This window comes from Microplitis mediator, chromosome 11 (genome assembly GCF_029852145.1).
Source record: "Microplitis mediator isolate UGA2020A chromosome 11, iyMicMedi2.1, whole genome shotgun sequence".
Classification (NCBI taxonomy): domain Eukaryota; kingdom Metazoa; phylum Arthropoda; class Insecta; order Hymenoptera; family Braconidae; genus Microplitis; species Microplitis mediator.
In genome coordinates this window covers 18,548,542-18,573,023 of record NC_079979.1, presented here as the reverse complement: position 1 = coordinate 18,573,023, position 24,482 = coordinate 18,548,542, and the positions used below count along the sequence as shown (strand labels likewise).

At 24.8% G+C, this 24,482-nt stretch overlaps 1 protein-coding gene and 1 long non-coding RNA gene across 4 annotated transcripts; one reads left to right on the top strand and one right to left on the bottom strand.

Moving 5' to 3' along the window:
- Window positions 1-12: 12 nt before the first annotated feature.
- Window positions 13-12,997, bottom strand: LOC130677550 (growth arrest-specific protein 2-like). Of its 3 annotated transcripts, XM_057484344.1 has the most exons (9): window positions 12,781-12,997; window positions 5,383-5,507; window positions 5,156-5,297; window positions 4,840-5,083; window positions 3,028-3,289; window positions 2,732-2,791; window positions 2,515-2,640; window positions 2,266-2,352; window positions 13-307 (listed from the first exon to the last, which is right to left on the bottom strand). In XM_057484344.1, the coding sequence occupies exons 1-9, from the start codon at window positions 12,995-12,997 to the stop codon at window positions 236-238; spliced, it is 1,335 nt and encodes a 444-aa protein (XP_057340327.1). In that variant the 3' UTR covers window positions 13-235. The 3 variants fall into 3 exon arrangements, with proteins under 3 accessions (XP_057340327.1, XP_057340326.1, XP_057340328.1); XM_057484343.1 differs by lacking the exon at window positions 13-307 and having other exon boundaries at window positions 418-2,352; XM_057484345.1 differs by lacking the exons at window positions 13-307; window positions 2,732-2,791 and having other exon boundaries at window positions 418-2,352.
- Window positions 10,354-15,942, top strand: LOC130677554 (uncharacterized). The gene is made up of 2 exons (XR_008991631.1): window positions 10,354-10,871; window positions 12,889-15,942. It is a non-coding gene; the product is annotated as an uncharacterized LOC130677554 (long non-coding RNA).
- The last annotated feature ends 8,540 nt before the right edge of the window (window positions 15,943-24,482 follow it).

Below are 24,482 nucleotides of genomic sequence, written 5' to 3'. Positions count from 1 at the left end.
AAACTTGTCTCATGTAAATTAGAATGTATTATACATTAATATTTATAAATAATAAACTATCAACATTAGAAAGAAAAATAATTAATTAATTAAATTATTAATGGCGAAATTTTTAAATAAAATTAATACAAATATCATTAATTATCATTATCAATAAACGATTACATGCATTGTAAATTGTTAATAATTAATTTAAAAAATTATTACAATTATTTTGACGTAACAATTATTAGCCTCAACGTGCAGACATAACTTTTTTAGAAATTCTTAGCTTTGGTATTTCCTTAAACACTTTAATCCTGCATTTCTGAAAAATTTTTATTAATTATATATATATACAACTACATATATTAATTATTATAAATTACTATTAATAAATATTAATTATATTATTTTATTTCTATATTCTAGTTCTAATTATTTTTTTTTTATAAAAGTACAAAAGATAAATTGGATTAACAATTATCAAGCTAAATGTAAGCAATTAATATATTTATATATAAATATATTTAAATATTGTACTGATTGAATTTATTTGTGTGCAAATAAATCGCATTTAAGCGAAAATTTGAGTATATTAAGTGCCTTTTTATTCATGTATATTAGGGTGGTCGTTAAAAATTAAATTTTCTCAGGCGCTTTATAAAAAACTTTTTTTTTAGTGAAAAAATACGTGGGGAATTTGGTTTTTTCTTTTTAAGTCAAAAGAACACGTGCCGATCAAAGTTTCGAGACAGTCGCGGTTTTTTTTAAATATCTCATGAAATATGCAGATTAAAGGAAAAAGTCATAGGAACAATTTTGTAGGGAATTAAATTCTTGACAAAAAAGGTCATGTTCATTTTTTTTATAAAACGTGTATTTATGAAGATATTTTAAAAAAACTTTTTTAGATCTAATGAGTTAAGCGTTTTAAGGAATACAAATGTTTTTTTTTAATATCTTATGAAATATGCAGACTACAGGAAAAAGTCATAGGAACAATTTTGTTGGGAATTAAATTCTTGACAAAAAAGGTCATGTTCGTTTTTTTTATAAAATGTATATTTACGAAGATATTTTAAAAAAACTTTTTTAGATCTAATGAATTGAGCGTTTTAAGGATTACAAATGTTTTTTTTTAAATATCTTTGTAAATATACATTTTATAAAAAAAGTGAACATGACTTTTTTTGTCAAGAATTTAATTTCCTACAAAATAGTTCCCATGATTTTTTTTTTTAATCTGCATATTTCATGAGATATTTAAAAAAAACATTTGTAATCCTTATAACGCTCAATTCCTAAGATCTGAAAAAAGTTTTTTTAAAATATCTTTATAAATACGCATTTTATAAAAAAAATGAACATGACCTTTTTTGTCAAGAATTTAATTCCCTACAAAATTGTTCCTATGACTTTTTCCTTTAATCTGCATATTTCATGAGATATTTTAAAAAAACCGCGAATGTATCGAAAAATGAACTTTGAAGTGCACGTGTTCTTTTTACTTAAAAAAAAAACCAAATTCCCCACTTATTTTAATTTTCAACAACCACCCTAATATATATATATATATGTTTATTACCAAGTGCTAATGTAATTAATTATAAATAATTACTACCATTGCTTCGTAATTAATCGATATTCAAAAATCGAAGAACATTTTTTTAAATTTAAAAAAAATTACTATCACATTTAATATTTTATATATAAAAAAAAAAATTCTGATTGAGCAAATATCAAGACACGTTTATTTATTACTAATTAATAATTACTATTAATATTTTAAATTACAAAAAAAAATATTGCTCTCGTAGAAAAATTTTTTTACTATAACTATTTTTTTTTCTTTATAAAATTTTTAAACCTGACTGGAAAAATATTTATCAATATAAATATTAAATATGCAATATATAAATATACAAATGTATAAATATATATTATTATTATTAATTATTATAAATGTATAAAGTAGTAGGCAAAGTGGACTACATTAATTCGGACGTGCGCACATGATAATTGAGTAGTTAATTAATTAATTGATTGATTAATTAATTAATATGATGATGATTTCTTACATTATATAAAGCCAGATGTATATATAATGAAGAATAAATGGTATATATTAATATAAATAATAATTAAGTGGTAGGCACTGTGCAATTAACGTCGAGAAATTGATTCTGCGGGTGGACTGCGATACTTAGCACGTATGTGGAGAAAATTTGTGTGCTTTGCGGTTGTGTGAGGAGGCGGTGTGCTTTCGCGGCTGAGGACCCTCACCTGACACGGGTCGTGTCTTGATAAAAAGTGCTCCAGTGTATCCCACCCACCGCCGACTCTCACCATCATGTGTCGGCCCTTAAGGAGCTAAAAATAAACAAACTTGCTGATAATAATAATTATAATAATTAAGCTAATGATGAAAAACAATAATAATATATGCTGAGTGATCATCAACAATGCAATTGTCTAAAAAAAAATTCCTCTTGTTTTTCACATGGTTATTTTAATTAAAAAAAAAGTTCTTACCCTAATGAAGACATTGCGACCGGCGATGTGATAGCGGCCCTCGCCGACTTTTCGTACTTTTAATTTTGAACACTTTTCATTTGAACACTGACAGAGTCTATGAATAGCTTCTGCTGCTCTGCGCACCTGGAAAATATAAGTATTTAGTTATTTAGTTGGTCGTGAAAGCTGGAATTGTTTCTGTTCAAGTTGGAAAAAAATTAAAAACTGTTAGTACAGATGAATTTGTGGTTAAATTTCCTGGAGTTTGAGTACCCGCATCGATATATTTGAAAATCTAAAAAAATGAGTTTTAAAAATTTTTTATTATTGAAAATTATTTTTTTTTTTTTGGTTTCTGTGTAAAGAATGTTATTGCGAGTAAAATGAGTACCCACATCGATATGTTTAAATAAAATTTTTAAAAATCAATTCAGAACATACCGGTGTTGGTACTCATTTTACAGGAAATTTTATCAAGAATTCAAATATCAGATCAATTTGACAAAAAAAATTGATTAGTTTCGTCATTACTTTTCTATCGAGTTCAGTGATTGGTCCAACATGTTCCGGAGGTTCTGCCGGTGATGGCGAACTAACCGGGGACGGAAGTTCGTCCGGATCTTCAGCACTACCGCGTGACCAATCGTCCTCTGTGGTGTCACTCGGTACTCCGTCACTGCCAGTCGGTCCATTATCACTCACTGAACGACGCATTTCCGTCGGTGGCTCAAGTGGTGTCGTCGGCGGTGTTGGATTTAGCCACAGAGCCGCGGTAGTTATTTCAGACGCCGAACTACGAAAATAATCAGGATAAATTTCAAATTTCATTCATACTCACGAGTACTATAATATTTTATTTAACCTAATAAATGTTATTAATAAATTGCCCATATTTCCGACTGAATAGTCGCGCTCATTATTATTGTCATTACTATATTTATAAGTATTAAATATAAATAAGAAGATTGCAACTCGTTATTGTCAACACCACTCCTACTTTTAGTACTTTATAGTCTACTCTGTACAAAGTCTTGTTCTTTCTTGCATTACACATTGTACGCATTATTATTGTACATACACACCCTTATTGTTATTCTTTTAAAAGTACTCGCGTCGCGTCAACAAGTTCATTCAGTCGATTACTATTCAGGTCGTTATATTTTATGTACCATTATATATTTTAGGGAGTACTGAGAACTTAACTTCTAAAATATTTATGTTTAAAAAAAAAATTTGAAAATTTGCAGGCAATTTTTGTAATTTAATTTAAAAAAAAAAAAAAAAAAAAAAAAAAAATGCACATGTAGAAAATTTTAAAAACTTTAGGTGCAATTTTTATAATTATTTTTTTTTATAATTTATCTTTAAAAAAATAAAAATAAAATGTCGGCTTATTTCATTATCAAAAATTTATCCATAAAAAAAAAATTAATCAATTGAATTAAAAAAAAAAATGCACATGTAGAAAATTTTAAAAACTATGGGTGCAATTTTTTGAAATAATTTTTTTTTTTTTAATTTATCCTTAAAAATATAAAAATAAAATATCGGCTAATTTCAGTACCATAAAAATTTCTATGATCCTAAAGTTAGCAGACAATTTAAAACTTTCGGATTTTTTTTTCAACAAATAAAATCCAAAGAAAAAAAATCAAAAAAAATGCACATGTAGAAAATTTAAAAAACTACAAGTGCAATTTTTTCAAATATTTTATTTTTTACACTTTATCGTTTTGAATAAATTTTAAAATTTATTAGACGTCAGCTAACTTCAGTATCACAAATTTCTCGATAAAAAAAAGAATCAGTCAATTGAATTAAAAAAAAAAACTAAAAATATGCACATGTAGAAAATTTTAAAAACTGTAAGTGCAATTTTTTAAAATAATTTTTTTTTATAATCTATTTTTAAAAAAATAAAAATAAAATGTCGGCTAATTTTAGTATCAAAAATTTATCCATAAAAAAAAAGAATTAATCAATTGAATTAAAAACAAAATACACATGTAGAAAATTTAAAAAACTATAGGTGCAATTTTTCAAAATAATTTTTTTTTTATAATTTATCGTTAAAAAAATAAAAATAAAATGTCTCCTAATTTCAGTACCATAAAAATTTCTCGATAAAAAAAAGAATTAATCAATTGAATTAAAAAAAAAATACACATGTAGAAAATTTTAAAAACTATAGATGCAATTTTTTTAAATATTTTTTTTTCATAATTTATTATTTTGAAAAGGAAACTGAAAATTGTTAGACGTCGGCTAACTTCAGTATTATTAGAATTTCGCGAAAATTGTTGACTTTTATAGCGGGAAAAAAGTGAATTTGAAAATAATTACCAGCTGTGTTTTATTTTCTCTTTGGGTGGTATAGGTGAAGAAATCGGAGACGGGGGTTGAAATTGCCATGAAACTAAACTACTATGAGATATACCACTATCTGACATGCAATGTAATTCACGTTCTTGTTCAGCAATTTCACGTTCCAATTGTACCAGTCCTGGTGGTTCTAAAGAATATTTAGAAGCTAATCGGGCTACTTCTAATAGACATAACACAACATTACGTGGTTGTCCATGAAGTACTGAAATATAAAAATAAATTAATTAATTAACTATTTATAATTACTGTAATCATTTAAAATAATTATCAATACCAAGATCATCGCTTTCAAACAACAAATTTTCGTGTACGCCTAAACGTCGGCAAAATTGGATAAAATTTTCCATGTTGTCGCGTGAAAAAAAACTACGCCTGGCTGCATTTTCCCAACAACGGCCGCGTATTACTGGTACGGGCTGAAAATAAATAAATAACGATGCCACATTAAGACTTTTATAATTATGCAGTTATGATAATTGGTAACGCAATAATACAACTTACTCCTTTAGCTAATCCGGAGTCAATTGCGGCACGAGCTTTTTCCTGAATAACTCGGGCTAATTTACATACCACTACTCCATTATCTAGAGTATCGAAGAAATTATCGCCAGTTATGTAATCCACATCTGAAATAATTTTATTAATTAGTTGTCGAAACTGATTGACTTTATTTATTGCAATGAAAATTATTTTAAATTTTTAACAAAATAATCATGATTCTGAAGTTATCAGACAATTAAAAATTTTTTGAACAATTAAATTTGAAGAAAATAAAAAACTAAAAAATTACACCTGTAGTTTTTAAAATTTTCTACGAGGGTATATTTTTAGTTTTTTTTTCGTTTTAATTTGAATTGTTGAAAAATAAATCCGAAAATTGTGAACCGTCTGCTAACCTCAGGATCATAAATAATCAATAGAACAAAAATCAGTAAAAGTTGAAATTAAAACTTTAATAATTTTTTTTTTACTTCCATTGTATAGAAAATTGAAAGAATGAAACTTTTTTAAATTTTAATGACAAAATTGCAATTTTATTTAAATCTTGTGAGTAAAAAAATTTAAAAAATGAAATATTTTACAGGAAATTAATAGTTTGTTAAAATTAAAACAAATAATTTTTTTTCAATTTTCGTTGTACGAAAAATTATGAGTGTGAATGTATGACAGACCACATAAATTTGAAATTATAAATAAATAGAGTAAAAAAAAAAAAAAAAAAAAAAGTGCACTTATAAATTTTCAAATTTTTTAAATGCGCATTTTTTTTAAATTTTATTTTTTCAATTATTTACTCTATTTATTTTTTATTTTAAATTTGTCTGATGTCTACTGCATAAAAAATTGCAATAAATTTCAATTTCATTCAAATCTTGTGAGTAAAAAAATTATTAAAATTAAATATTTCACAGGAAATTAATAGTTTGTTAAAATTTAAACTGTGATATTTTTTTTTTAATTGTCGTTGTACAAAAAATTACGAGTGTAAATGTGACAGACTAGACAAATTAAAAATTATAAATAAATAGAGTAAATAAAAAAAAAAAAATATTAAAAAAAATGCACTTATAAATTTTCAAATTTTTTAAATGCGCGTTTTTTTTATGTTTTTAATTATTTACTCTATCTATTAATAATTTTAAATTTGTCTGTCTGCTGATTTACTCATAAAAAATTTTAAAAAATCGCAATAAATTTTAATGTCATTCAAATCTTGTGAGTAAAAAAATTATTAAAATTAAATATTTTACATACAGTTAATAGTTTGTGAAAATTAAAACTATCATAATTTTTTTTCAATTTTCGTTGTGCAAAAAATTATGAGTGTGAATATGGCAGACATCAGAAAAATTTGAAATTACAAATAAATAAAGTAAATAAAAAAAAAAATATTTTTTTTAAAATACGCATTTTTTAAAATTTTATATTTTTAATTATTTATTAATAATTTTAAATTTGTTTGTCTGCTGCATTTACACTCATAAAAAATTTGAAAAAATTGCCATCAATTTTAATTTTATTTAAATCTTGTAAATAAAAAAAATGTATATATATATTTTAAAATACTTTAAATGGATAAGTTGTAAAAGAATTATTTGCAGACATCGAGAATCGATAAACTCTTATAAGATTTCAGAGTATGCGCGTGGATGAAAAAAAAAAAAAAATAATAATAATAAAAAAGGATGTAGGATGTAGGACGTTGAAGTTTGTATATTTAACAATTACGATTGCCGTATTTAATGTCACATAAATCACAGCAATCTTAATAAGAAGTCATCAGTGAATATATAATAAAGGTACTTATAAGCCAAGACAGCTTTTTTTTATCTCCTTCAATAGCAAATTAAAAAAATATATAAACAAATACCAATATATAAATAAAATAATAACTTGCTGACCTACATGACAACTTTTGTTTTCAAGGCCACATCTTCCACACTTGATTACATTTATATTTCACATATCATTACACTCTAAATAAACTATCAAATCAACCATGAACAATTATCAGGCAAATTAACATTTTGTTTAAGTTTAAATTTAAATTTAAATTTAAATAATTCCGCCCTACAAGGATTTACCTTTTTTTTGCTCATTGATAAATTAAAAGATTTCATGTATATATATATTTTTTATATACATTTCAATTCTATACGCAGTAAGACATCAGGAGTCGAGTACGGATGTAAAAAGGGACATGACGAGTGTAATGAAGGAAGTTAGTCGCGGGGTGGGCCGAGTTACATCCGGTGAGTCAGACTTGGTGCAACAACAATGTTTTTAGTTTGTAAAATATATATATGGCTAAAATTTATATTAATGTGACCATAGATTTTTATGATACTAAAGTTAGCCGACGTCTAATCATTTTTTTATTTTTTTTTAGACGATAAACCAAAAGAAAAAACATATTTGAAAAAATTGCACCTGTAGTTTTTTAAATTTTCTACATGTGCATATTTTTTGTTTTTTTTTTCTTCAAATTTAATTGTTCAAAAAAAAATCCAAAAATTTTGAATTGTCTGCTAGCTTCAGGATCATAGATTTTTGACAAGTCTCAATGTAGCAGAAGACAAATTCAAAATTAATAATAAATAGAGTAAATAATTTAAAAAATTTGAAAATTTATAAGTACATTTTTCACACGTGATTTTTGAAACTTTCATTCCCTGATTTTTCCATGATCTTTAAGTAAGCAGACAATTGAGAATTTTCAAATTTTTTTGCAACAAATCATTCAGGAAAAAAAAAAAACCAAAAAAATACATGATACTGAAGTTAGCCGACGTCCAAAAATTTTTGGATTCTTTATTAAACAATAAATTGTAAAAAAAAAAATATTTGAAAAAAATGCACCTGTAGTTTTTTAAATTCTCTACATGTGCATTTTTTTAGTTTTTTTTTTTTTTCATTGATTTGTTGAAAAAAAAAATCCGAAAATTATTCATCGTCTGCTAACTTCAGGATCATAAAAAATAACAGTAAAGTTAGCGGACATTTAAAAATTTTTGGATTTTTTTTAACAAAAAAATAAATGTTAAAAAAAATATTTTGAAAAATTGCACATATAGTTTATGGAATTTCCGACATGTGCATTTTTTTAGAAATATTTTTTTTTTCCTTATTTATCTGTTAAAAAAAAAATTTTATAATTTCAAATATCTACTAACTTTACTATCATTCTTAAAAAATGCACATGTAGGAAATTAAAGAATCTACAGGTGCGATTTTTTCAAATATTTTTTTTTCTATAATTTATCATTTCGAAAAAAATCTAAAAACCAAAAATAATTAATCGGCTGACTTCAGTATCATGACTTTTCCAGGTATTCCAGTCAATTAAAAAATTCCCTGACCATATGTAGTATTATTATATAATTGGAAATATTTATATATTTCAAAAGAAAATGGCATACGTCAGTCCAGTAAATAATCAATCATTTTCCTTAAATCAAACTTTATTTTATTATTCGTTAAAGTTCATAATTTTTATTTATTTACCAAATGAACAATTTTTTATTTTTTATTTTAAATATGTTTTTTTATAATTTACTCTGTAATAAAATATAAATAAATTTCCATTTCCACTAAAATAAATTTTATATAAGAACTTCTCATAGAATATCAATAAAATATTTATCAACTACGCGGATAATAAATACAGTGAAAATTATTCTTCAATACTTATGTATACTTTTCGCTATTGGAATCAATTTCTACCAATTTTTTTTCAAAATTTTAAATCACATTCGCGCCGCGCCACTTTTTTAAGTTTCGACTAAAAAAAAATTTATGGATTTTTTCAGTCAAGAGAAATGAAAGTAAAAATTTTTCCAGCTTTGTGACAAAATTTCCCGACTTTTCCCTGATTTTTCCAGTATATTTATAATTCATGATAGTAAAGTTAGCAGAAATTTGAAATTTAAAAAATTTTTCTTTACAGATAAATAATGAAAAAAAAATATTTCCAAAAAAATGCGCATGTCGTAAATTTCATAAACTATACGCGCAATTTTCCAAAATATTTTTCTTAATGTTTATTTTTTTGTTAAAAAAAATCAAAAAATTTTTAAATGTCTGCTAACTTTATTGTCATTTATAATTCTGAGATTTTCAAGTTTTTTCATAAATGTGGCCTCCATAAAAATTGTATCGATAAATTTAAAAAAATGACAAAACTCAATACAAGTGAGTAAAAGTATAGATGAAAAATAAAATAAAGATGTAATTAAGTAAATAATTAATGTATGGTATAGATCACGATTGTGAGAGCAGAGTCTTTAGATATGATTAGTGATTATAGATCGAATATTCTCACGATCACAAAGTGACTTACAAGTATAACGAGAGTGAATAGAAGTTAATGTAAATTAAGTATCTGACCCAGGAAGCGTACAATGAGAGTAAAGCGAGAGTTCATGTTGTTATATATATATATGTTACATTTTCTCACTCACTCTTTCATTGTCGATTGTATCGTTTTATATTTCACTCGTGTTATAAAAGTCTTTCAAGTTAAGTCTTTAGTCTTATGAGATTCTATCATACTAACGGATCTCTATAAACTTTAAATGCTGACAAAGGCGGTTACAGTGTAATCACTATATATATATGTATTTATATATATTGTCGGTGTCCTCGAGTATATTGCCTAATAGAGTTTAACAATGAGAATTTTAGCGTCAATGAAATTTTACTTTCTCCTGTTTTAAATATTAAAAAAAAAAAATTTTTTTTTTTCAATTATTTGAATATGAAATTTTTTATTTTTATTATTAATGATAATTAAAATAATTAAAACTAATTTTCGTTATAAATTATATAGAGTACTTGTGGGTGTGTTTGTTTGATTTTACCGCCTTTTTGTCTGCAATTTAAACAGACAAATATTTGGCAATTAAATGTGGAATTTAAAAAAATTTATTTTGAAATTTGAAAATATATATTTTTATAACTGCTGCCTTTAAAGTTCAATATTCGAGCGTCGTGTGGCGCGAGTAAAATAGGTCTTTCTCTCGATAGCTCGACGAAACTATAGAACGATGTCGAAAAATCAGCTGTTGGACTTTTCAGCATGATTTTACTGTGCTGAAAAGTAATTGCCTATAGGAAATGTATACAAATTACCTAGCAACCGTCGTTCACTCGAGTTAGAAAAAGATGGTGATACTTTTTTCTCCATATACTCCTACTGTCGCATTTATCCTGAAATTCGCACATGCGCAAATAGAAAGACGACAATTGGAAACCTGCATAGTGATCATATGTTTCTTATTCTTATTGAATATCATAACTTGTGTGTTTGTATTGTGAAAATAATATTATTATCATATTATTAATCGTTCAATAAAAATTTTCACATTATTAAAAACAGTCAGAGATTTTAATTAATAAAATTAATAAACTAATTAATAGAATTCAATTGAAAAATAAAACATGAATAGATTGTTATTATTTACACTTGTACAATTGTTTATATTTAGAAGGTAATTTTTTATTCTCTAAATGATTGAATTCCTCTCGATTAAACTTTAAAGGCAGTCGTTATAAAAAATATTGTTCGATACAAAGGATTAAAAAGAGGGATACGGTATGCATGTATTGTCAACACTCGTCTAGGGATATGTTACATTCACAACGAGAACTCGTACCTACATCTCTCTCGCACTCGCTTCGCTCGTGCGAGAAAGATGTATGTACTCGTTCTCGTTGAGAATGCGGCATAACCCAAGACTTGTGTCGCCAATCCAAGCATGCCGCAAACCCTCTTTTTAATCCTACGTATCGAAAATAGCTATTTTATTAATACGCAGTTTTAAAAAAACAAATTTTATAATGAGTGAAAATTTTTTTTTAATAATTTGAATTTGAAAATTTATGATTTTGAAGTTAGCCGACGTCCAATAATTGCACACCTCAAGCGCGAAAGCGCTCTATTGTCGCTCGATTTTTTTTTTAGATTCATTTAAAAACGATAAATTAAAAAAAAAAAATATTTCAAAAAATTGCACCTATAGCTTTTTCAATTTTCTACATGTGCATTTTTTTAGTTTTTTTTTTGTAACTGATTCGTTGAAAAAAAAATCCAAAAATTGCTAATTGCCTTCTAACTTCAGAATCACTGGAAATTTTAATTATTAATGATAATTAAAATAATTAAAATTAATTTTCAAGTGATAAATTATGTAAAGTACTTGTGGGCGTGTTTGTTTGATTTTACCGCCATTTTTTCTTCAATTTAAACAGACAAATATTTGGCAATTAAAAGTGGAATTTAAAAAAATTTATTTTGAAATTTGAAAATAAATTTGATACTAGATTCATATATATTTTTATTTTTATTCAAATATATATATATATATTATAAGTGCGAAAGCGCTGAGGGTGCTCTATTGTCGCTCGATTTTTTTTTAGATTCATTTAAAAATGATAAATTAAAAAAAAAAAAGTATTTCAAAAAATTGCACCTATAGCTTTTTCAATTTTCTACATGTGCATTTTTTTTAGTTTTTTTTTTTTTGTAACTGATTCGTTGAAAAAAAAATCCAAAAATTGCTAATTGCCTTCTAACTTCAGGATCACTGGAAATTTTAATTATTAATGATAATTAAAATAATTAAAATTAATTTTCAAGTGATAAATTATGTAGAGTACTTGTGGGCGTGTTTGTTTGATTTTACCGCCTTTTTTTCCTTCAAGTCAAACTGGCAAATATTTGACTACTAAATATTGAATTTGAAAAATTAATTTTTAAATTCAAAGAAATATTTAATTAATTTCTTTAATTATTCACTTGTATATTTTTATTAATACGTAGAAATTTTGAAAATCGCAGGTGTAATAATTTTTTCATCACACGTTCGATTTAAAAAAAAAAATTTCAACTAATAACGATTTCTCGTAACTCAATACAAGATTTAAAAATATTACACAATTAAATGCTCTTATTTAATTAAGAATTTGATAGGCATATTAGTTTACAATTGAAAGTTGATTATTTAATATATATATATATATATAATACATAATATATATTATATATTACGTTATTTAAATTTCTAATCGCGAATAAAAAATTCGCGTGAGAACGACTAATTAATTTTAATAAAAAAAAAAAAATTATCGGAAAATTATTTTTAGCACCGTAACTTTTTTACCAATAATCCAATAATTCAATAAAGTTTGTTGGGTATTGGGTCTAGTATCGAGCCGTCTGCCAGCTGCGAGCTAGATTGGATTACAGCTCAACTCTTTTTCATTTTTTAAAATATTTTTAGTTTATGTTTTCGTGACACTGTCATACTCATTCAAGATATATCGAGTTCATATAGATTTTAAAAGATAAAAAATACATTTTAATTAAACCAGACATTTAATTTAAATAAAATTACTCACTTATTATTTTATTTATCCAATCAGCCAAATCTTCTTGTAACGGAATCAGTTGTCGATTTTGAGCAGAATGAATTCTCTCATGATAAAATTCATATTCTTCTTCCTCAGGAGATGCTCTCGGGACATCAGCACGTGTGAAAGCTGATACCGAAGATGGTCCCCAGCTGCTTCTATATCTCGTGTGTTGAGTCGGTGGAAAACGATTCGAGTATGACATTTTTTTTTATCAATTAATAATATTTATTTTATTTAATTTAATTTCCTCCACTTGTTCAATGATGTCTGCAAATTAACTCTGCAAAAAAAATAATAAATAGTTAATTAAATACTCAAGTAATGATTAAGTTGTTTTTTTAAATTCAAATGTCTCTTTGACGTCTCTCCCTATATTATTGTAATAACATGAGTATATGAGTGGACACGATTGTAGTATATATGTATATATAAATACGAATAAATGAATTTTTAAAATGATATGTATATATATGTATGTGGGTGCTAGTAGTGAGTATATACACTCACGTTTCTCGTGGTACAGCTCATGCACGAAATAATTCTCAATGTTCTTTATGTAATGTCACTTTGAATTTATTTCGCCTACGGCATGTTTATACTACATATTAATAGTTAAACAGAGACGGGTTTATATATTATGTGTTTTAGGCGTGGGAATGTTTTTATTATTCTTTGATATAAAATTAAAAACAAATAAATTTTGTATTTATTATTTTAGTTAATTGTTATTAATATTTTTATTGTTTTTTTAACAATGAATTAGGTGAGGACTTAAAATTAAGATGCTGTGGGTGGTCCAGAAATTAATCATGCGTGATGCGATTGTTCATAAAGCATAAATTTTACAGACATTTCAGTTTTTTTTAACGATATATAGAAAAAAAAGTTATGGGTTTTATGAAGTGGTGATGTATGAGATTTTTTGTGGTATATAAATATTTTGAAGATGTCGAGAAATAGATTTCGTAATGGGTAGTGAGTTAAAATTATTTTGGAGCTCAAAAATAAGGGTTTAAAAATATAATTTTTTAGTTTTAATTTTTGGGTTGCTTTCAAACGGCTGTAACTTGGTAAATAATAACTTTAGGTGAATTTTTATGAGGGATGATCTTGTAGGGAATTAAATCTTCTATAAAAATGTACTCTATATAAATTTACGTAACACTAATATTTAAAGAGTTATAGCCATTAATAGTTCAAATTCAATTTAAATTTTGAGATTATCGGAGTACTCATCATTTTGATTTATTTAATTGGCTGTAACTCAGTAAATAACAATTTTACGTGAATTTTCATGAGGGATGAACTTGTAGAAAATTAAATTTCCTATAAAAATGTACTCTGTGAAAATTTACGTAGCACTAATATTTAAAGAGTTACAGCCATTAATAGTTCACATTCGATTTTAATTTTTAGATTATCGGAGTACTCATTACTTAAATATGTTTAAATGGCTATAACTTGGTAAATAATCATTTTGAGTGAATTTTTATGAGGAATGAACTTGTAGAGAATTAAATTTCCTATAAAAACGTACTCTGTGAAAATTTACGTAGCACTGATATTTAAAAAGTTACAGCCGTTAATAGTTCAAATTCAATTTAAATTTTGAGAATATCGGAGTACTCATCATTTAGATATATTTAAATGGCTGTAACTTGGTAAATAACAATTTTACGTGAATTTTTATAAGGGATGAACTTGTAGAGAATTAAATTTTCTATAAAAATGTACTCTGTAAAAATTTACGTAGCACTAATATTTAAAGAGTTACAGCCATTAATAATTCACATTCGGTTTAAATTTTGAGATTATCGGAGTACTCATTACTTAAATATGTTTAAATGACTGTAACTTGGTAAATAATTATTTTACGTGAAATTTTATAAGGAATAAACTTGTAGAGAATTGAATTTCCTATAAAAATGTACTTAATAAAAATTTACGTACCGCTAATATTTAAAAAGCTACAGCTACTTTAAATTTTAGAAACTAAAATTCTTAATATTTCAGTTTAAAAAATATTTTCAAATTCGAAAGTAAAATATTTATTTAAAAAAATTTTACTAAATTAAATTTATAAACAACTTACAAGATGATATCAATACAGTTTTATTTTTATTAAATAAAAATAAATAGTAAAATAAAATAAATAAATAAAAATTTATTAGCATGTAAAATTAGTGTTGAAATGCATAAAAAGAACTGGACCGTATCTATTATATGGCAACGCATGCCCAAGTAGACGTGTGTACGGGTTTCCTGATATACTTGAATGAGGAAACATGAACAAGAATAAGAAGAAGCCCAACTACTTTCGAATAAACAAACTCTCGGATGATTAATAAAAAGTTTAATTAATTAACCACTAGAAGAAAATAGAAAAAAGAAAATAAAAATAAAAAGTTAATAACAATTTCTAATTACCTCTATAATTAACACAAATTACTTTTTATGCTAAACAGATAATGACTTGTGCAAATTTCGTTTAAAAAATAAATATCAAACTGTTACATCATTTAAGATCAATAAATTATATATTTAATATTTATATGCAAGTTGACGTTCAACTTCTTTATAAATTTTACAAAAAAATAAAAAAATTATCTGTTAATTTTTAAGTCATCTATTAGTTTGTAAATAAAATTTTTTTCTATATAATTTAATTCATTAGAAGATTAATTATAGCAGGTAATTATATTAATCATATTGATGAGTAAAATACAAAAAGAAAGAGAAAAAAAATACATTAAGCGGTGAAATAATTCGCCGTTACTGATATAATATTGAAGCAGCAATAAGACAGTTTTGGAGCGTGACCGCGAGTTTAAGTAAAATAAAGTTGAGTGTTCTAGTATTTAAACACAGGAAGAACTTGCAATCATAGCACTACATACAGTACATAGTGTGATATGTACATGTTATGTATTTAAAATAAAACCCCAAAGTATGTTATTGTTATTAAAAAAAAACTCATTACAATTCGCTTCATTTTATTCTGTATATTTACGTTATCTGGAAATAAAAATAAACGTGAGTTAATATGGTTAATTGCTAGTATTCAACAATGTAATAAAAAAATTAACTGTAGCATAAATCATAACAAACATTTATGTGGAAATAAAATATTCGTAATTTATATAGAAATTGTGTTTAATTTTTCTTTTTTAATTGACGAGTAATTAAATTATGATACTGAAATTTGCGGACGTTTGATAGTTTTTGGATTTTTTTTTAAATGATAAATTAAAAAAAAAATATACTTCGAAAAATTGCGCTTGTAGTTTTTAAAATTTTCTACATGCATATTTTTAGTTTTTTTTTTTGGTTGAAATAAAGTGTAAAAAAAAAATTGGAAAATTATTGTCTGCTAACTTTAATATGAGTGCAAATATGATCCTGAAGTTAGCAGACATCTAATTATTTTTGAATTTTATCTGAGGCGGTAAATTTGAAAAGAAAAAAATTTGAAAAAATTGCACCTGTAGTTTTTAAAATTTTCTACATGCATATTTTTAGTTTTTTTTTTTTGGTTGAAATAAAGTGTAAAAAAAAAAATTCGAAAATTATTATCTGCTAACTTTAATATGAGTGCAAATATGATCCTGAAGTTAGCAGACATCTAATTATTTTTGAATTTTATCTGAGGCGGTAAATTTGAAAAGAAAAAAATTTGAAAAAATTGCACCTGTAGTTTTTAAAATTTTCTACATGCATATTTTTAGTTTTTTTTTTTTGGTTGAAATAAAGTGTAAAAAAAAAAATTCGAAAATTATTATCTGCTAACTTTAATATGAGTGCAAATATGATCCTGAAGTTAGCAGACATCTAATTATTTTTGAATTTTATCTGAGGCGGTAAATTTGAAAAGAAAAAAATTTGAAAAAATTGCACCTGTAGTTTTTAAAATTTTCTACATGCATATTTTTAGTTTTTTTTTTTTGGTTGAAATAAAGTGTAAAAAAAAAAATTCGAAAATTATTATCTGCTAACTTTAATATGAGTGCAAATATGATCCTGAAGTTAGCAGACATCTAATTATTTTTGAATTTTATCTGAGGCGGTAAATTTGAAAAGAAAAAAATTTGAAAAAATTGCACCTGTAGTTTTTAAAATTTTCTACATGTGCATATTTTTATTTTTTATTTTTTTTTGTTTGAAATAAAGTGTAAAAAAAAAATTCAAAAATTATTGTCTGCTAACTTTAATATGAGTGCAAATATGATCCTGAAGTTAGCAGACATCTAATTATTTTTGAATTTTATTTGAGGCGGTAAATTTGAAAAGAAAAAAATTTGAAAAAATTGCACCTGTAGTTTTTAAAATTTTCTACATGTGCATATTTTTAGTTTTTATTTTTTTGTAATTGATTTGTTGAAACAAAAATCCGAAAATTTTGAATTGTCTGCTAACTTTAATATGAGTGCAAATGTAGTAGACATCAGACAAATTTAAAATTATAAATATATATAGTAAATAATTTAAAAAATCATATTTACAAAAAGTGCACTCATCAATTTCAAAATTATTTAAATGCGCATTTTTTAAAAATTGTATTTTATTAATCATTTACTCTGTTTATTAATAATTTTAAATTTGTCTGATGTCTGACATTCGTGATCTTGAGCAGACGGTTCACAATTTTCGGATTTATTTTTCAACAATTCAATTTAAAACGAAAAAAAAACTGAAAAAATGCACATGTAGAAAATTTAAAAAACTACAAGTGAAATTTTTTTTAATATTATTTTTTTTTTAATTTATCGTTTTTAAAAAATCCAAAAACTATAAGACTCCGGCTAACTTCAGTATCAAGCTACATTCACACTCATAACTTTAATAATATTGAAGTTGGCTGACGTCTAATAATTTTTAATTTATTTAAAAACGACGAGTTATAGTAAAAAAAAAATATTTGAAAATATGTATACGGGATCAGGAAAAATACTTTAACATTTTTGAAATTTTTTCGAACAGTGAATTTGTTTTTAAAAAATCAGTTGACGGCTTTCATTATTTACTTGTAAAGTTATCGAGATAATCTTTTATGTGTATGAAATTTTGAATTTAATAAATTAAAAGCTTTGATTATTGACACTCTAAGAAGTATCTAAGGTATTTTAGTTTATATATTATATTTAATGTTAACATCAGATGATTTTAACAATCATTATTAGTGAGAAATAAATTAAATTTTCATGATCCTGAAGTTAGCAGACAATTAGTAATTTTCAGATTTTTTTTTTCACCAAAGAAATTACAAAAACTAAAAAAACCCACATGTAGAAAATTTAAAAAACTATGGGTGCAATTTTTTCAAATATTTTTTTTTTTATTATTTATCGTCTAAAAAAAATTAAAAAATTATTAGACATCTGCTGACTTCAGTATCATAAATTTTCCGCTGTTATCAGGCGTCCATTTTTTTTACGATCCTCAAGTTAGCAGACAATTAAAAATTTTTTGATTTTTTTTTGAACAATTAAATTTAAAGAAAAAAAAAAATAAAAATATGCACATGTAGAAAATTTAAAAGACTACAAGTGCAATTTTTTTGAATATTTTTTTTTTCATAATTTATTGCTTAAAAAAAAATCAAAAAATTATTAATCGGCTAATTTCAATATTATTTTTTTTTCTTTTATACAAAAAACGTCCGTCCATTTTTTCAGGTTCGACAAACTCCAAAAATTATATAGAAATATTCATAACTCAGATGAATATAGACAGGAAATAATGATGTTTGATTTTCGTAAGCTTTTGTTTTATTACGGAAGAGGGAATGTCTTTCGCGGTTAATAAATGAAAGCTTTGCATGCCTCGTATTCTTCGAATCTCCACACAAAAAAAAAAAGAAATTCTATACACGGAATTATTTTCTTCCACCAAAAATAATTCCCAAAATTTTTTTTCTCTTCTTCAATATTTTTATTCAAAAATTAAATTTTTAAATTCAAATAATTTATCTAAAAATTTAAATTTTTATTTTACACAAAAAAAAATAAGACGAATTTTTTTACACAATTTATAAATGATCATGATCCTGAAGTTAGCAGACAATTCAAAATTTTTGGATTTTTTTTTCAACAAATCAATTACAAAAAACTAAAAATATGCACATGTAGAAAATTTTAAAAACTACAGGTGCAATTTTTTCAAATTTTTTTCTTTTCAAATTTACCGCCTCAAATAAAATTCAAAAATAATTAGATGTCTGCTAACTTCAGGATCATTTATGATAGATAAAAAAAATTTTCTCATATTTTTTTCCAACAAATTACAAAAAAATCTTAAAAGACGTAGAAAATTTAAAAAACGGCGCAATTTTTCAAATATTTTTTTAAACAATTTATCCTTTTTAAAAAAATTCAAAAATTATTATGATCCGGAAGTTAGCAGACAATTTAAAATTTTTTGATTTTTTTTTTCAACAAATAAATTACAAAAAAAAAAAACCACATGCAGAAAATTTCAAAAACTATACGTGTAATTTTTTTGAATATTTTTTTTTCATAATTTATCGTTTAAAAAAGAAACCAAAAAGTATTAGACGTCGGCTAACTTCAGTATCATAAATTATTAAACGTCAGTGTCTTATTTATAAAAAAAAAAATTTCCCACCCCAAAAAAGCCGAAATGTAAACAAAACTTTCTTACCTTCATGTTTATTATCCATTTTGATAAAACAAACAAAATAAATTACAAAATAATTTTTTTTTGTTTAAAAAAAATTATTTTGACCACGTGCTCAAAAATTTCCACAAAATTCAAATTAACAAAAAACAAATAAATAAATAAATAAATACAGTACACGCGACTTGAAAAAATGAAACCGGACTTGTGCGAACGCTTGTCCACCACTTGTATGCTGACTTAACAGCAATATGACTCTAACTAAAGAGCTCCCGACTACTCTCAATACCCAACTACTCCCAACTACCAACTCATGTCTCCGTCTCCGTGACTGCTTCTTCATCAGCCGCCCATCCTATACACACTACAAACAACCATCCAATATATATATATATTACACATGTCAAATATACACATAAATATACAAATATATACAAACCAATACCAATGATATACGAGAACCTCATGCTCTTACTCCTGCATTACAACTTACAATCTTACTACTCTCTACTTACTCTCACGTATTTCTTGTCGGCTTACATCTTACATCTCTTTTACTCTCTACTCTTTCACTGACTACTACATAAATTTAAACTACAAATATATACATTGTAAATATAAATACATACATGATTTAATTTTAAATTTTCCCACACTTTTATTTCAAATTTTAAATTCAATACCAAAAAAAGTTATTCAACTTTTTTTTAACCACAATTGTATTTTATAAAACCGGTCACGTGTTTAACCGCGAGAAAAAATTTTTGAATTTAAAATGAAAAAAATTTGAATTTTTTTTTACAAGAAAAATTATAATTAATAAAATAAAAAAAATTATAATGCGGATTTACGTAAACATAAACTGCGGCAGTGAGTACTGGGTCTTTTGATGGTCGCCCTCGGACTCAAACTCGGAGTCGAAGCTGGAGTTTAGACGACCACCCTCTTTACTTTGTACTGGTACTTTGGTTTGCTACATCCACAATTCAGAATCTATTCAATGGTTAAATTTATATCTATATATGTTTAGTACATCTCGTTTCGCGAGATGTGCGCGTGCACAGAAATACCGCGACGAGGAAGAGTAGGATGAAATGAGTGAGAGGGAGTACGGACCAGTCCGCGTAGACGACGATCCCTCTTGTTCCCTTAATCAATACTACACCCTCGGTTTTTAAAATCCCTCTGTGCGCTGATGTGCTACAGGAAACAGAATTATTTTATTTTAAATATTTATCTAAAAAATTTTTATAAAAAAAATTTTAATCCTCTCACTTAATACAAGATTTCAATTGCCCTAGATCTACACCGCGTAAAATGAACATGTAGTTCAAAATATTTAATAAGCAAAAGTATGATTACTAATAAATATTTCAAAGATTCAAGGAAATTTAATGATACGATTCTGAAGTTAGCAGACAATAAAGAATTTTTGAATCTTTTTTTCCAACAATTTAATTTAAAAAAAAAAAAAAAAAAAAATATGCACATGTAGAGAATTTAAAAAGCTACAGGTGCAATTTTTTTTTTTTAATTTATCGTTTTTAAAAAAATTCAAAAATTATTAGATGTCGGCAAACTTCAGTATCATTTAGAATTCAGCCGACGTCTAATAATTTTTGGATTTTTTAAAATACGATAAATTATGAAAAAAAAAATATTTAAAAAAATTGCACTTGTAGTTTTTTAATTTTCTATATGTGCATTTTTTTAGTTTTTTTTTTTATTCAAATTTAAGGGTTCAAAAAAAAATTCAAAAATTATTAGACGTCGACAAACTTCAGTATCGTTTAGAATTCAGCCGACGTCTAATGATTTTTGGATTTTTTAAAAAAACGATAAATTATGAAAAAAAAATATTAAAAAAAATTGCACTCGTAGTTTTTTAAATTTTCTACATGTGCATTTTTTTAGTTTTTTTTTTTATTCAAATTTAAGGGTTCAAAAAAAAATTCAAAAATTATTAGACGTCGGCAAACTTCAGTATCATTTAGAATTCAGCCGACATCTAATAATTTTTAGATTTTTTAAAAAACGATAAATTATGAAAAAAAAAATATTTAAAAAAATTGCGCTCGTAGTTTTTTAAATTCTCTACATGTGCATTTTTTTAGTTTTTTTTTTTCTTCAAGTTTAAGTGTTCAAAAAAAAATTCAAAAATTTTCAATTGTCTGTCAACTTCAGGATCGTGGAATTAGCCATGATTAGAATTAAAAATTTTTGGATTTTTTTTAACAACTCGATTACCAAAAAAAAAAAAAACTAAAAATATGCACATGTAGAAAATTTTAAAAACTACAGGTGCAATTTTTTCAAATGTTTTTTTTTTTTATAATTTATCGTTTTAAAAAGCATCAAAAAATTATTAGACGCCGGCTAACTTCAGAATCATTTTTTCAGACTAATAAATCACAAAATTACTATCAGCTAAATTTATTTCATCCGATTTCCTGATATATATTATTGTAATATATGGTAAGCATAGACACTAGTCATCTATCTCATTATTGATATGTCGAATGGCTCTTCAAACCACAAAAGTACTTGGCAATTGCCCAAAAAAGGAAGCGTAGAAGCTTCATAGTAGACATAAAAAAATGCCGATTTTTTTTCCCTGCCATTTCACTCAATTTGATGTAAAAATTTCTGTTGACTAGCAAACATCAATTCAATTACTGTAATTACTCTCAATCTCTTAACAAAAAAATAAAGATCACGTCCTCAGCAATTAATTTTATTCAATCCATTTAATTATCAAATTTATTCAAAACGTCAGAATTATCGTCTGATAAAGAAATTAATTTTATTGTTTATTAAAATCTCAATTAATTTTAATGGATCAAATATTTTAGTTCGAATCATAAAAAAAATACATTTTAAAAACTACGATCCTGAAGTTAGCAGACAATTAAAAATTTTTGGATTTTTTTTAACAATTAAATTTGAAAAAAAAAAAAACTAAAAAAATGCACATGTAGAAAATTTAAAAGACTATAAGTGCAATTTGTTGAAATTTTTTTTTTCATAATTTCTCGCTTAAAAAAAATTCAAAAATTATGAGACGTCGGCTAACTTTAGTATCATTAAAGACTAGCAGAGTAAAATGATGTATAGATATTTTTTAAAGTAAATCAATAAAACTATAATGGTGATGATCTGTACATGGCAGAGGTTGGGACTGGGTCGTAGCACGCCAACTGGTAGTTCCTGGTACAAAAAAATTTCTTTATTTTATTCTTTAAGACTTTAAATTTAATACAGAATATGAAATCCATAAATCACCACCAAAGGTCATCATCATCATCATCACGTCTCTGATCTTCATCACATCTCTACTCTACTCCTTTTCCAGTCGAATATTCAACATCCTAAATATAAAATTTATCAATACTTCTTATTCGAATCCTTTATCATGATAAATTTCGATGACAGTGAATGTAGCAGATGTGAGATAGTTTATAAATTTTGAATAAATAAATAAATTTTTAAAAATAATGAAGTTTAAAAAAATGCGCGCATGGATTTTTCATTTGTCTAAATACACATTTTTTCATTTTTACTCTAATTACATTTTATTCATTTATTATAAAATTTTAAAAATTGCCGTCAGCCACATTCGCACTCAAAATTTGAATGCATACGAGGATTTTTTAAAAATACGATAAAAACTCAGAAATTATTTCACGTCTGCATTCGGTATCACTTCAAATAATATTTTCTATACAAAATTAGAATTTGTCCTCATTAATTATTCAAATTTTTACTACAGAAATTTATGAGGGTGAAGGTAGCTGACAATTGTCAATTTTTTGAATTTTGAATTAAGCGAATAAAACATGTACATGAAGATCGGAACGTTTTTCTCGCGACGAAAATGATAATAATTCATGAAATTCGTGTCTAATGACGACTTAAGAGGTAGTTGGGGGTGGCCTGTAATTTTCGGGTAACGTGCGAAACATTTTCGAAATCTAGGTACAGTAGATTTTTTACTTCTCATTTCTTTTTTCTTATTTTCGTTCTGCGAAAAACGTTCCGATCTTCAGGTACATAATAAAACAAAAATCCAATACAAATATAAAAATCCACATTTACAGAATTTTAAAATCAGTATGTGCATTTTTTCAATATTTATATTTTTAATTGTTTCATTTATTTATTTGTAATTCAAAATTTTTCTTGTATCTGATACTTCTGATACTATGAGTGTGAATGTAGCAGCCATCAGACAAATTTCAAATTATAAATAAATGGAGTAAATAATTAAAAAAATGCACTTATAAATTTCAAAATTTTTTAAATGCGCATTTTAAATTTGTCATGTCTGCTACATTCACACTCATAAAAAATAATGATACTGAAGTTAGCAAACGTCAAATAATTTTTGGAATTTAAAAAAAATAATAAATTATAAAAAAAAAAATATTTTGAAAAATTGCACTTGTAGATTTTTTTATTTTCTACATGTGCATTTTTTAAGTTTTTTTTTTTTTTCGCAATTGATTTGGTGAAAAAAAAATCCAAAAATTGTTGATTGTCTGCTAACTTCTGGATCATTAAAAAATATGATACTGAAGTTAGCAGACGTCTAATAATTTTTTGATTTTTTTTTAGAAGATAAAACATTAAAAAAAAAAATATTTTAAAAAATTGCACCTGTAGTTTTTTTAATTTTCTACATGTGCATATTTTTATATTATTTTTTTGCAATTGATTTATTGAAAAACAAAAATTCAAAAATTTTAAAATGTCTGCTAACTTCTAGATCATTAAAAAATAATATTTATAAAAAATGCGTTTATTAATTTGAAAATTTTTTGAATGCGCATTTTTTAAAATTTAATTTTATTAATTATTTACTCTATTTATTTACAATTTGGAATTTATCTGATGTCTGCTACATTCACACTCATCTAATACTTTCGCATTCACCAGACATCCAGTATATTTTTTTTCAAAACCCAGTAAATTCAAAATTTCAAATTTCAAACAGATCTACGACATTGCCATCAGTAAGTAAAATAATTTGCCATCATATCATCTCTGTCAATATA

Bases quoted from the DNA above. Each gene is read 5' to 3' on its own strand.
- LOC130677550 (XM_057484343.1), bottom strand. From the start codon at position 12,997: ATGTCATACTCGAATCGTTTTCCACCGACTCAACACACGAGATATAGA. The intron at 3,290-4,839 runs GTAATTATTTTC...TTATTTTCGTAG, and splicing joins GAGAAAATAAAACACAGCTG to TTCGGCGTCTGAAATAACTA. The intron at 2,353-2,514 runs GTAAGAACTTTT...GTTTATTTTTAG, and splicing joins GTCGCAATGTCTTCATTAGG to CTCCTTAAGGGCCGACACAT.